Source organism: Equus quagga, chromosome 8 (assembly GCF_021613505.1).
Source record: "Equus quagga isolate Etosha38 chromosome 8, UCLA_HA_Equagga_1.0, whole genome shotgun sequence".
Lineage (NCBI taxonomy): Eukaryota > Metazoa > Chordata > Mammalia > Perissodactyla > Equidae > Equus > Equus quagga.
This window is the reverse complement of record NC_060274.1, coordinates 90,878,493-90,892,052: the sequence shown is the minus strand read 5'-3', so window position 1 is coordinate 90,892,052 and position 13,560 is coordinate 90,878,493. Positions and strand designations below refer to the sequence as shown.

At 45.5% G+C, this 13,560-nt stretch overlaps 1 protein-coding gene across 1 annotated transcript in view; it reads left to right on the top strand.

Annotated features, from left to right (window-relative positions):
* AOAH (acyloxyacyl hydrolase) overlaps positions 1-13,560 on the top strand; it is a 179,850-nt gene that overhangs the window by 63,373 nt on the left and 102,917 nt on the right. Inside the window, exons 5-6 of the mRNA XM_046669040.1 lie at positions 2,888-2,947; positions 8,597-8,667. Coding sequence (XP_046524996.1) covers positions 2,888-2,947; positions 8,597-8,667 — 131 coding nt within the window. The remainder of the gene's footprint in view (positions 1-2,887; positions 2,948-8,596; positions 8,668-13,560) is intronic.

Genomic DNA, 13,560 nt, shown 5'->3' with positions numbered 1-13,560 from the left:
GGGTCAGGAGGCATTTGGGACAGCCCTTGCCACTGCTTTGTTTTTGCTTGTCTTTATCCCTCACTAAACATTGATCCCCCCTAGAGAACTGAGCTGGATTAAAATCAAATTGATTCTCTCAAGGGAGTCCGCATGACCTCTCCTAGGAAGACTTTGCCAAGGCCCTCTCTCTGCTTCGTCTCGCTTCTTTTTGCTGTACTTGCTCCTGGTCTGTCTCCTTCCAGCCCCAAAGCTCTGGGAGGGCAGGGAAATCTCTTCACCACCAGATCTCCAGGGTCCTCACCACATGACTGTACCCTGAGCACATCAGTTTCTTTTTCAATGAGAAACAGGGCCACATGTACTGAGAGCTTTTTAAAAAGCATTTATTGCTGATTTTGTGGTTATTACTGAAAATCTAGAAAACACAGGAAAGAACAAAAAGAAAAAAGTTGTCACTCACAATTATTATGGCATATTTCTTTGCAGGATTTCTTCCTGTCTCTGTAAAATCTGATAGGCTGTTTTCCTTGCTTAATGTAGTATCATGAACGTTTTCTTGCACTTTTTGTTTCTATATCTATTGAGCACCTAGTATGTAGCAGGGACTGTGCTGGGCCCTGTGGATGATGAGCTGGGCTTAGAATGCAGAGTGGTACTTCCTTCTGAGACAGAGAAGTATGGGGCATATAATTAAGGCAGAAGAACACCACCTTCAAGTTTCAATGTTGTGGAGAATGAGCTTGAGGCTAGCAAGTGCAGCCAAAAAGGGCACCATAGCAGAAAGTCACAACCAGATCTAGTGTCTCATAACGACCTCACCAGAAATGCTTACTTTATACAATAGGAGAATTTCCAGGATTTGTTGGAATTTCCAGAAAAAAATTTTTGAATGGGGCCATTCCCTAAGCAGTCTTTCTATTAAAGACATTCGTATGTTAAAAGTTAGGATTGTAATGAATTCTTTGGGCCCTGCTGTCAGCCAATCAGAATGAACTCAGGGAGTGGTGTTGAAGCGCAGTCTGGAGGTGCCCACCAGGCGCACCATGACATTGGCCCCTTCTTTAACTTATTACAAGGAGTTCTGGGAAGTCCCAGGGAGAGGCTGGGAAGCCAGGGCAGTAGTGGGGACACTCAGGAGCTCAGGGACACAACTGTTCACCAACTGACACCGTGGTGTTTCAATGTTTTAAGAAACGTAACACTGTTCAAGGGCATCCTGACAACCAGACCCGCCGGAAGAGCAGCTGCTTTTCTCAAGTCTCTAACACGCGCTCTTAGATGTCAGCTAGCCTGCTGCCTCTTACACAAGTGCCATAGTTTGCCAGCCTTTGAACTTGAGCTGAAGGCAGTGTGATTTGGGGCAGACACCAGGGAGAGGGTTTCAGAGCCTGCCCACGGAGGGCTCTGCTGCCCTTCTTCCTAAAACACCACCTGGAAAATTCACTCCTACCCGGGCTCACACAGAGTGGTCACTCCTCTGTTCATGTTAGCTCAACAAGGCTGTGGTCTTCAGAACATCACATAGCTCCAGGGTGGAGAAAGGCATCTCCCAGAGTGAAGAACGTGCACAGGAGGGGCTCAAGTCATGAACATCTGTCAGCAGCAATGGCCAGCATCTCCCAGGCGGCCTCCCCTGCAGACTAGCCAGCTTCAAAGTCCCATTCCAGGACCCATTTTTTCTGCTTAAATGCTGGGACAATGTTGTCAGTCACCTGGAGCAAGAGCTAGGGCACTCTCCCCAAATCTCAGCTTCCCTACTGATTCGGGTAAGGGAAAACTGGGGCTGAAAGACAGAAGTTTCCAATCAAGCTATCAATTATTGAGCACGGGATTATGGGGGCAGACCTGAGCTAGGGGCTTCACACGAATGATGTCCTGTAATCTTCACAGCACCTTATGAGGTAAGTAGCTGTAATCCCCATGTTGCAGATGATAAAAATAGAACTTTCTAATATGTTAAGGAATTCTCTGCATGCTGAAGGGCTTGGAGTATAACTTGGTTAAGGTTGCACAGCTATTAAGCAGCAAAGCTGGGGTTTGAACCCAGGCATGCAAACCATCACCCATGCTCTGTTAGAGGCACACAGGGAGCAGGCCAAGGAGGAATGTGGCAGGGCCAGGACACGTGCACTGAGTGGAAGGACAAAAGCTCTGGGAAGCAGCACTGAGAGCAAATCTTTCCCAACCCTCACTACACTCCCAAGGTACTTTTCTTCCAACTCTCCCAGAGATACACCAACACAGTGGTCCTTGGAGTTCCATAATGACAGTTGTTGGTAATGACTAGCCACCTCTTTATAGTTTCAATGTAAACTTGGAAGATGTGCTTAGATGCTTTCAAAATGGTTGAAAGAGAACAGGGGACGTCTAGCTAGGAGAAGAGGAGGTGAATGAGAGATGGCGTGTGACCTTGCGTGCTAGTAGCCAGTCCTTCTTTGGTACAGTACAGCAGCACACGGCGCTCAGGTCAGCTGTTGACAGCCTCCTGTGGCGGGGCTTTCAGACAGAAGGACAAGTAGGGAGATCAGCATGCATAGCCGGCAGGGGGGCAGGGGTTCAGATTGCTCTCTGCCAGACACTGGCTTTGCAATCTTCAGCCAGTTTCTTAGCTTTTCTGCATCTCATTTTCCTCATCTGTAAAAAGGTCCTACCTCTTAGAGCTGTTGTGAAGATTAAATAAGACAAAGTTTACAAAGTGCTTAGCATGGCATCTGGCACAAAGTAAATCCCTTAATAAAGATGGTTATTAACATGAAATTGCCTTCTTATGAATTATTTTATCACAAATTTATGGAATAATTTCTTTATTGCAAATTTAAGGACTTTAAAAATCCTAACTTTAGAAAAGACAAAGAAAGAAAAGAGGAGGAACAAATTGTAATATTGTCTAACTTTGCTTTTACAGGAGACATGGAAATTTACGCTAGAGAAGGCAAGACAGATTGTCAAGAAATCCCCGACTCTGGTAAGCAATCGATGAGTGGAATCCTTGGCACGTTCCTCTCCCTGACCCCTGCTCTCACAGTCTAGAGGCCACAGGCTACTCCAGATACAAGCCCACTGTGTAACATAGTTAAATTGGGACTGAAGTAGAATTGTGAGCTGCTTCCCCCTTTTCTCCTCCCTTCTGTCTACAGCAGCGTTTCCCAACCTCAGCACTACTGACACTTTGGGCTGGATAATTCTTGATTGTGGGGGCCGTCCTGTGCATTGTAGGATGTTCAGCAGCATCCCTGTCCTCTACCCACTAGATGCCAGCAGCACAATCCACTCCTCCCTGGTCATGACAACCAAAAATGTCTCCTGACGTTGTCAAATGTCCCCTGGTATTCACAGTTGAGATCTGCTGCTCTCCAGCAGACCATTTTTAAAGAGGCTGTTCCTCCACTTTCAGAACATATGACTTTAGGCTGAGCCTCAGTTTTCCTGTCAGTAAGATAGGGACAATAATAGCATTCCTTTCCCAAAGCAATGTGAGGACTAATAGAGTTGATGTATGTGAAGTGCCTGTATCATGCCTGGGATTTATCAAGCTCTCAATAAATGCTAGCTAAACTCATCACCATTATTATTCCTCTCCCCTAATTTGTCCTCTTTGTAATAATAATTTTATTCAACAGATAGAATGTTCAGTTCAAGTCAGTTATCACGGAGTCAAGTATTTGACTTAGGCACTGGTTACAAATCAGCCCAATGTTAAGGGAAACAGAAAAGTAGACCTTTAGGGGCCAGCCTGGTGGTACAGCAGTTAAGTTCACACGTTCTGCTTTGGTGGCCCAGGTTCGCCAATTTGGATCCTGTGTGCGGACCTACACACCTCTTGTCAAGCCACGCTGTGGTAGGTGGCCCACATATAAAGTAGAGGAAGATGGGCACGGATGTTAGCTCAGGGCCAGTCTTCCTCAGCAAAAAAGAGGAGGATTGGTGACAGATGTTAGCTCAGGGCTAATCTTCCTCAAAAAAAAAAAAGAAAAGAAAAGGAAAAGTAGACCTTTAAAAGACAGAGGCTCCCTCGTTGCTAAGGTCCTGGCAGAAAGGAAGCATTCTTCAGAGATGAGAGGGTGAGGACCTCATCCTTGGCTTCTCCCTGCTGGCCCGGCTCATCACTTACCCTGATGCAATACATTTAAGGTGGTATTGATTTGGCAACACAGAAATAAAGGGGAGGAAAATCCCTCAGGGCTTGGCTTGCCAGATTTAGCAAATAAAAATAGAGGACATCCAATTAAATTTGAATTTCAAATATACAAGAAATAATTTTTTCATGTAAGTATGTCCAGTGCAATATTTTATCGGGTAATCCTATTGGGGGAGGCATATGTATTTTGACATACAAAGCTGATACATGTGGAATGGCAGTGTGCGGGCATTTGCACACAATCGATTAATCAATCACAATGTCTGCATGGCCAATCATTATTTAATTCAGTGAATAATTACAAGCCCACCATAGCCAGTTCAGCTAATCTGCTTTAGTTGTTGAACAAGAAATTGAAACAGCACAGGAAACCCTTGACCACCACCGTCAGAACACTAAACAGAACTGGAGAATAATACAATTCTTCTTTTATTCTTCTCAATATGCATCTAAAAACTTATTCTCAGGGCATTGTTTATTTCACTAGCACAAACTGCCTTGGCATTAACTCAAAGGCTCATTAGAATTTTACAATTTTTCATTTCTGTCACCAAAATTGCTAGCATAATTCATGGGGCAGGATTCCAAAATTCCTTTTGGCTTCTCACAAGGAATTATTGGAATCCTGCCCCATGAATTATGCTTGCAATTCTGGGTGAGAAACCAAAAAAATAATTATGCCGAACAATTCAACAATAAAAAAACTCTTCAAAAACCTCTTCCAATTTATTTACTCTCCAGATTAAAGCTATCAAAGAAAAAAAATCATCAGAAAATGCAAATAAGCATCTCTGGAAAACTGTCCAGAGGATATTGGCTGCAATTAATCCACTGTGATGGTGGATAGGATGCAGACCTGGCGGGATGCAGAGAGAAACCCACAGTAGGTTGTGTATTATTTCAGCACAGCCTGTCAGACTGCAAGAATCCTGACTGGGGAAAAGTTAAGCATTGTGAAGGGAGTCAAGTGTCCCAGAGAAGATCTGCACCTCAGTGAGGCCCTGAAAAGCTCCTCAGGGGGACTTTTCACAGATTCAGCAGAGCACCGAGCATCTAAGGGTTTAGAGTATCTGAGGATGGAATCAATTTATTTAATTCTCACAAAAACCTCTACAAAGTAGAGAGTACATTTTTGTTATCAACCCCGTTCTACAGATGAGAGGACTAAGGACAGACAGATTAAGTAATTCACTCACTCCACATAGCTAGTAAGTGAGAAACCCATCATTTAAAGCCAGATATAGCTACTTCCAAGTTCCTACCCTTTCCACCATGCCAGAGCCCTTGGCCAGACCTCCTCAGCACTAAATTTCAGGAAGCACCCTTCACATCACAGGCCATGTGGATATTAGAATTATGCAGTGTACAACTTGTGAAGCTGTACATGATGGCCCTGACTGCAAACCTACCTACTCAATAGAAGTGTCTGAGAAGCCTTTGAAAATTGCTGCTGTTCAAGTTCTGCCCCAGTCCAATTAAATCCAAGTAAAATAACACAGAGCAAGGGTTGAAAAGCACTTCACCACGCAGAAATTCAGTTTCAGGTTGGCCGTATACAGAAGAGTGGTAACTCTGCCCATTTGACTCTCTAATTACCCCACTCACCACATTTTCCTTTATCAACCCCCATTTGTTGTTCTGTATTCATTTAACATCCTGGTGTGTGGGAAGCTCAGGATGCAAGCAGAAGCTGGCTAAATAGATTGCAAAGTGAAGATGCTGCGTGACTCTTGTGCCCAGGGACAGCCAGATTTGAGACTTTCATTTTAGAAGGGATTACATGCAGCCAGATGCGATATTTTAAATCCATTGCTGAGTAAATAACAGCCCACATTTTGCCTCTGTCTAGCAAAGCTCAAATTGAAAGGAAGGGCTGGCGAGCACACAAACAAGGACTTCTGCTATGTGGGTCTACGTCCATCTTAGTTCTCTTTGCAAGTAAGTTGTAAGAATAGGATAGTCTTTCCCATATTACATGATGAAAAGACCAAATAATCAAAACCTCTGTCTAAACAGGAGGAGTTCTGGGGGATGAAGCAACATCAAGCTATTGCCCACATTGCAGCCCCAATTTCTGGGGTCACGGAATGCCAAAGACAGCTGCAGCCTTCAAGCTGAATTTTGACAGCAAACAGCTATGCAATTATAACACTTTATTCTGGTGTCCCTCTTGTGTAGTCATTATAAAGCCATCCATGTAAGTTTTCAAAGTATTGGTTATCATCAATGCTAAAATCTCCATTGCCTTTAGGTTAATTAGACCAAGGCCTTTAGACTAATGTAAATCTTAAAAGACGTAGCTCAAACATTCAAATGTAACCTGACTTTGGAGTCTGGGTCTCAGACTGTGTTTGTATTTCCAAATGGCCACCAATGCTATGGTGTGATTTCACACTGGTGTTTGTTTTACACTGTGTCTACAGTCCGGATCTCAATTGATTCCCAGCTCTCTGGACTCAGCCTGGCAAACACCCCTCCTTTCCCCACCATCCCCCTCCTCCCACCTTACAGCAGTGGTTCCCAGCCAATGGCAATTTTGTCCTCCCCCACCCCCTCCCTAGGGACATTTGGCCATGTCTGGAGACACTCCTGTCCTGCTGGCACCCAGTGGGTAGACACCAGATATGCTGCTAAACATCCTACAGTGTACGGCACAACCCCACAACAAAGAACTATTTAGCCCAAAATGACAAGAATGTGAAGGTTAGAAACCCCAGGATCACGCATCAGGATCTCTAGCTGCCAAAGATCTCTCTGCCCGTCTTGTCTGCTCCTGTCCCCCCTCCCCCTCCCACCCGAGATATCTTTGAAATACAAATGTGATCGCTCTGCTTAACACTCGTCCCCACTGCCCTCAGGACGATATGTAGTGTGGCATCCTAGGTTTGTCAGGATGTCTCCTTCCTTCCATAATTCACCTCATTGTCGTGGTTCCCTATGCTCCAGCCAGGTCAGGTGGTCTCCCAAGGTGCCAGACCTGCTCATACCTCCACAGCACTGTGTGGGGTGCTCCCTCTGCCAGGAGCAGTACTTCTCTGGCTTTGATGTGCACTCCAGCAACGTGGGACCTTGTTAAAACATAGATGCTGACTTAGCAAGTCTGCTGTGGAGCCTGAGACTTTGTATTTCTAGCAGTTCCCAGGCAGCATCTGTGTTCCTAGTTTGTGATCACACTCTCAGCAGCTGGAACCCAGAACAGCAGTTCTCAAACCTTAGTGGGCATCAGGATGACCTAGAGGCTATGAACACACAGATTCCCAGGACCTACCCCAGGCTTTCTGATTCAGTAGGTCAGGACGGGGCCCACAGATTGCCTCTGTAGTAAGTTTGTGGACTGCACTGGAGTGGCAAAGCCTACAGCATCTGTCTTTTCCTCCCCACCTGACTCCTTTGTACCTGACTTCTGGGTCATCTCCTGCCTCCTCCTCCGGGCTCCTAGACAGCTCTGCTAATGCCTGGACCACTGTACACCTCACAGAATGTGCTAAGAGCTGGGATATCCACTCCCACTCTCCACTAGACCGTAAGATCCGTGAGGACAAGGACAGCATCTTCTGTCTTCACGTCTTGTGTATAGATGAGGGTACTGGTCAGGATTGTTCCTCTAATCCTACAAAATTGGGCAAATATCATGAAGATCCTTCAAGGACTCTTTTATAGCCTAAAATCATTGCCAATTCTCCTTTGCCAGGGTCAAAATATCTGCAACGCCCTGAATACAATCATAGCCATCTGAAGGACTCTCTGGGCTGGCAGCAATCCACTGCATCTCTCCCTTCGTTCATAAATGCTGATTCCTTTTTCTACCCTGTTGTCTTCTTTTTGTTTCATCTGAGGAAAGCATCATGGAAATCACAATCTTTCTAAAAGCACTGCTTACTAAAAAGCCAGGGCTTTTCATTTCTCACACAGCTAGAGTCTTACGGAAACTGCCATCTGAAATCCCTTTGCTCATGAAGCTGGAGGAGCTTGAGCTGCGCCTCTTCCCCAGGGAAGGGCTCTTCCTTCTTCCTTCTTCCCAAGCCCTGGTCCCGTCTCTCCCAAGAGTCTCTAGTTTACCTCATAATAGAAGGGAATTATTTTATTTGAAAATGTTCTTTACTTTCAAATCTTTTTTCAAAGCACTTGGGTAGAATGAGGAAGAAGAATTTTTTTGTCCAAGTAGAACAGACAAAGGTGGGCCACACCCTTTTGGGAAGAGATGGAGAGTAGGTGAGGTGGGAATAGCTGGTGGGGTGAAGAGGAAGGGGGAGCTTCGGCTGAGGAAGCAGCAGGAGCAAAGGCACAGAGGTGGAGTGAATATGGAGAGAGGGGACAGAACAAGAGGTAATTTACTTACGTAAAATGGCCCGCATTCTGGAGGAAGGAGGATCCAGAAATCCAGATTATGGAGCCAACGGGAGAGGAAGGGCCTCTAGAAGTTGGGGGACCATTCCTTGCACTAAACCACCCTTTCTGTTATTTTTTTCTCTCCAGAAATATTCCAGAAGTGATTCCAATATCTGTTCGCTCCCGTTTTTGGCCAAGATCTGTGAGATGATTAAATCGTATGTATACTATTTCCACCTTCCTGACCACTGGCATAGGACAGCATCTTTGGTTTCCCTGTTTTCCAATGACTAAAGTGTTCTTCAGACTTAAAAGGCATCTTCCAGGAAATGAAAGTGTTTCTTGCTCACAACTTACACAGACACTAAAAGATAATTAGCTCTGAAAAAAATCAATTTGGAAATATACTGAATACCAGTATCTTTGAAACTCAAAGCCTGACTTATCCCCCAGGCTGGAACGCAGCCTGCCAGAGACACTTCTGAGCAGCTTGGTGCCCCTTACCCCTCACTTAGAAACAGCGCCCCCTGGCTGTGTGAGGTACAGACGAGGGTAGCAACTCATCATGGCAGGGACTCTTTGAGCATCTTTACTGCCAAGCACTCAGGAGGCTGAAAAGGGACCATTTTTTCACAGAGCCAAATCTAGTACCAAAAAAATCTGGCTCAGATCTGTAGGAACAGGATTCCGAATTCAGAGACGCTCTCCAGAATTCCCCAGCCCTCCTGTCTCAGGTTAAAATCCCATACTCCAGCTCCACTTTGAGTAGAGGTTATGCTGGATGTCAGAGTAATGGCTGTCAAAACATTAAGAGACGGAACAGTGTCCTGAGGGGAACATTGGACTATGAGGCAAAATAGCATAGTTTCTACCTTCCACTCACTGCTTCCCACATGACTACTGCTGCTGCTGCCGGGGCATATATGGACGCTGTTCCAGGTGCCAGATGCTGGACTTTCAATACAGTTCCACATTTAGTTCTCACAACAGCTCCATGAAGTAGGGATTATTATTATTATTCCCATTTCATAGAGAAGGAAACTGAGGCTTAAAGAAGTAACTTCTCCCAGCCACTGGGGACCCAAGACACACTCCAGGTGTATTGAATCCAAAATGTACTTTGGGAACATCCACATTCTTCACTCCTGTGCAAGGCTGCTTCTCGAGCCAATTTTGAGAACTTGATCCACTGAACGTCTCTGAGCGTCATTTTTCCCATACCTAAACTTAAGGCGTAGACTAAATTATGGCTGCACCTCAGAATCATTTGGGAAGTTTTTAAAATGCAGACACCTTGGTCTGAGACCTGGAGGGAGGGCACAGCATTCTCCTACGCTCCTGATTGTCTACGTCCTCCCAGGCGCTCATGTTCTCATTCATGTGCAAGACTGAGGATGCTGCAGGTACAGCTGATGCTTTGATGACTCGAAATAATGCTCTTTGGCTGTGAGACATTCATGTTGACCACACCATCCGTCCTGGCCCCTGCTGCTTTTCTTCCTGCTCTCCTGCGGGCAGTTCCTATTTCTTGAGCCCATTCCAGTCTGGCCTGGCTCTCGACATAAGGGCTTAGATGTGAGAACACCCAGAAGTGAGAGTCAGGTTGAACCTCTGGACTGAGAGGCTATATTCGTTTTTTAGGGCTGCTGTAATAAAATACCACACACTGGGGGGCTTGGAACAACAGAAATGTATTCTCTCCCAGTTCTGGAGCCTAGAAGTCTGAAAGCAAGGTGCTGGCAGGGTCTATCTGAGACTATGCTCCCTCTGAGACCCTGAGTCTTCCTCACTCTTAGCTTCTGGTGGTGGCTGTCAATTCTTGGCCTTCCTTGGCTTGTAGCCACGTCACTCCAGTCTCTGCCTCTGTCTTCATACGTGGCCGTCCTCCCTGTGTGCCTGTCTTTTCCTTTTATAAGGACGTTGGTCATATTGGATTCGTGCCCACTCTAATGACCTCATCTTAACTTGATAACATCTGCAAATAAAGTCACAGTCACAGGGACCAGGTGTTAGAACTTCAACATATCTTTTTGGTGAACACAATTCAACCCATAAGAGAGGCACTTTTCCCGCTTTCTGTCATCCTTCGTCTCATGAGCTTTGCAGGAGCTGAATCCACTTAACAGCTCCTGTCTGCTGTGGAAGCATCTCGGGAGAGGAGGAGGTTATGCTTCTGACCCACATTCAGAGCATCTTAGGGACCCAAGAGTTTAGCAACTTTTCCTGATTCATCTGCCCGCGTGAGCTTCTGCAAGCCAGCTGTGCGAAGTGCTGGCCTGGGTCCCAGAAACAGTATCCACACCACTTTTCATGAATAGGGGTGGATGCCGAGAGCATCAGGACACGGGGCGGGGAGGGGAGAGATCCAACATGAAGGAAGATGCTGGGAGGCTGAGGTGCAGCCAGCTCCCCAGACCCCAATCATTTCATCATGCCCGGCTCTTGTTGAATTGAGACCCCTGTCCCCTCCTTACTGAAAGCATCATTTTCTATGTCAAACGTGGGCCAGCTGGACCCAAAGTGACAGCTCTTCAATTGAACTACCTTTGAAAACCTGAATTCAAGAGCATCTTGGGCCAGAGATTTTCCTGGCCCAATTTAAAAGGGACATTCTTCTTTTATGAAAAAGCAGAAGCAGAGTGTTTTTCTTCTTTGTAAAAATCATTGTACTTAGAGTATAATTTGCAGCAGGTCACAATCTAGTCAGTGCTTTATGGTTTACAAAGAACATTTAAATGCAGCCTCATTTATTCTTCAAAACAACCTGCAGCTCCATAATAATAACGATAACAAAAAGTTATCTGGTGCTGTCTATGCTCCAGGAACTCGTGTAAGTGCAAGCCTGTAAGGCAGACACCATTATTGTCTCCTTCCTAAAGAGATAAAGCCATTTGCCCAAGATCACAGAGCTAGTCATGGATAAATCTGACACTTGAGGGGCTGGCCGGGTGGCACAGTGGTTAAGTTCGCATGCTCTGCTTCTGCATCCTGGGGTTCACAGGTTCAGATCTCGGGTGCAGACCTACACACCACTCACCAAGCTATGCTGTGCTGGTGCCCCACATACAAAATAGAGGAAGATTAGCACCGATGTTCACTTGGGGACAATCGTCCTCAAGAGAAAAAAAAGAGAGAGAGGAAGATTGGCAACAGATGTTAGCTCAGGGCCAGTCTTCTTCACCAAAAAAAAAAGAATAATAATCTGACATTTGAACCCAACAGCCTGATTCCAAAGGCCACTACCTTGTCTGTCCCTTAACTCTTACTCCACTTTTAGATAAGCAAATAAGTTCTAACACATTAAATGCCTGACCCACTAGCACAGTCGGCAGGTGGCAGGGGTGAGATCTGCGTGTCTTCTGTTACACAATCCTTCAATAAAATCCCCTCCAGCAGGAGTGCCTTTCCTGCTCTGTACCTCTCCCTGCCCTCATCCTGTTTGGTCTAATGCCTTCAAAATACATTAGAGGTATCTCCACCCGTGTGCCCCACCCCCTCTCTCAGCCAGCCCACCTGGGGACTCCAAGCTCACTGGTCCCTGCTCCTGCTCCTGCTCCTCTAAGGCAGCCTCCCCATCATTCTCCCACACCGACCATCGGCCCTTGGAGAGGGAGACATCATTTCTTAGTAAACTGTTTATCCCTGGTACCTACCACAGCACTTAGCCTTAGAGGAACTTAGTGAAGAAATGAGGGAATAAAGAAAGAAAAAAGCACTACTTTGCTAGGAAAAAAAATGTGTAAAATACCAGGCTACTGCTATGGGGCAATCAAGTTTGTTGGTGTTGTCTTGTTTTGATCAAAATCCACAGTGCTTACCCTCCGTTGCTTTCGACTGTAACAGTGGTAAGTCAGGAGGCTCCTCTCTTAATAATCTAGTCTTCCAATAGATTATTTAACTTAGTTTCTATGTGCATAAACCCACATAGTATTATTTCACATAAATATATATGGACTATCCAATTTTATGTTAATTGTGCTTTTAATTCATTATTATTTTTTCCTTTTTCACTTGTTCCTTCTTTCCCATGCCCTGCTCCTTCCACCCACGTCGGTCCTGGTCCCCACCACCAAGGTGAGCCAGGTCAACACATCAGGGTGTAAACTTCCATGGTTTTCTCTGCTCTCATTTCATCTTACAGAGATGCATATAACACACCCACTTATGTACAAAACAGACCTGCTCAGGGCCGGCCCCATGGCCGAGTGGTTAAAATTCTGCATGCTCCACTTTGGCAGCCTCAGTTCGCGGGTTCAAATCCTGGGTGCAGACCTACTCCACTTATCAGCCATGCTGTGGAGGCATCCCGCATACAAAAAATAGAGGAGGATTGGCACAGATGTTAGCTCAGGGCTAAATTTTCTCACACACACACAAAAAAAATACCACAGACCTGCTCCCCACCCTGGGGTGCTTCCTGGGACTCAGATGTGAGGACGTTATGCATGGAAACTTTATTCTCCCTAGTTTTCTTTTGTAATGCCCCAGTTTCACGAAGTAATTTTAGGGAGTTTGAACTTGAATAGCTCACTATTATGTAATAAATAGCATCCAGCTACAATTACAATTGCTTGCGGGGTCAAGCCTGCTAGCCCAGCATCTGGCAGCTACGGAGCAGTGGCGGCCAGCAAGTGATTAGCTGCTCCAGCCGACATGGTAACTGGATAGAAAATTGTGTGGCTGGAAACCTGCAAATCTGAAGACAGTCCATGGACCAGATTTGGGATGTCTCCAGAAACTAAAATGTCGTAAGAGCAGACACCCGACTCCTGTTCACACAACCCTAGAAAGCACCCTTGGAATAACTGCTACCATTGCACATAATAACAAAAAGAGCTAATGTTTCACGAGTGCTTACCATGTGCTTGGCGCAGGTCTTCGTGCTTCAAGGTAGCACCTCATTTACTCTTTGCAACAGCCCTAGGAAGCAGGTACTAATATTGGCCCCATTTTACAAATGAGGAAACAGAGGTACAAAATGATTAAATAATTTGCCTCAGAGCACATAGCAAGTAGACAGCAAACCTGGGATGCAAACCCGGAGTCTAATTTCTGAACCCAGAGCTATGTTAAGGGGCTTCCCCTGGCTTTTCCTTCCTACTAGAACACTG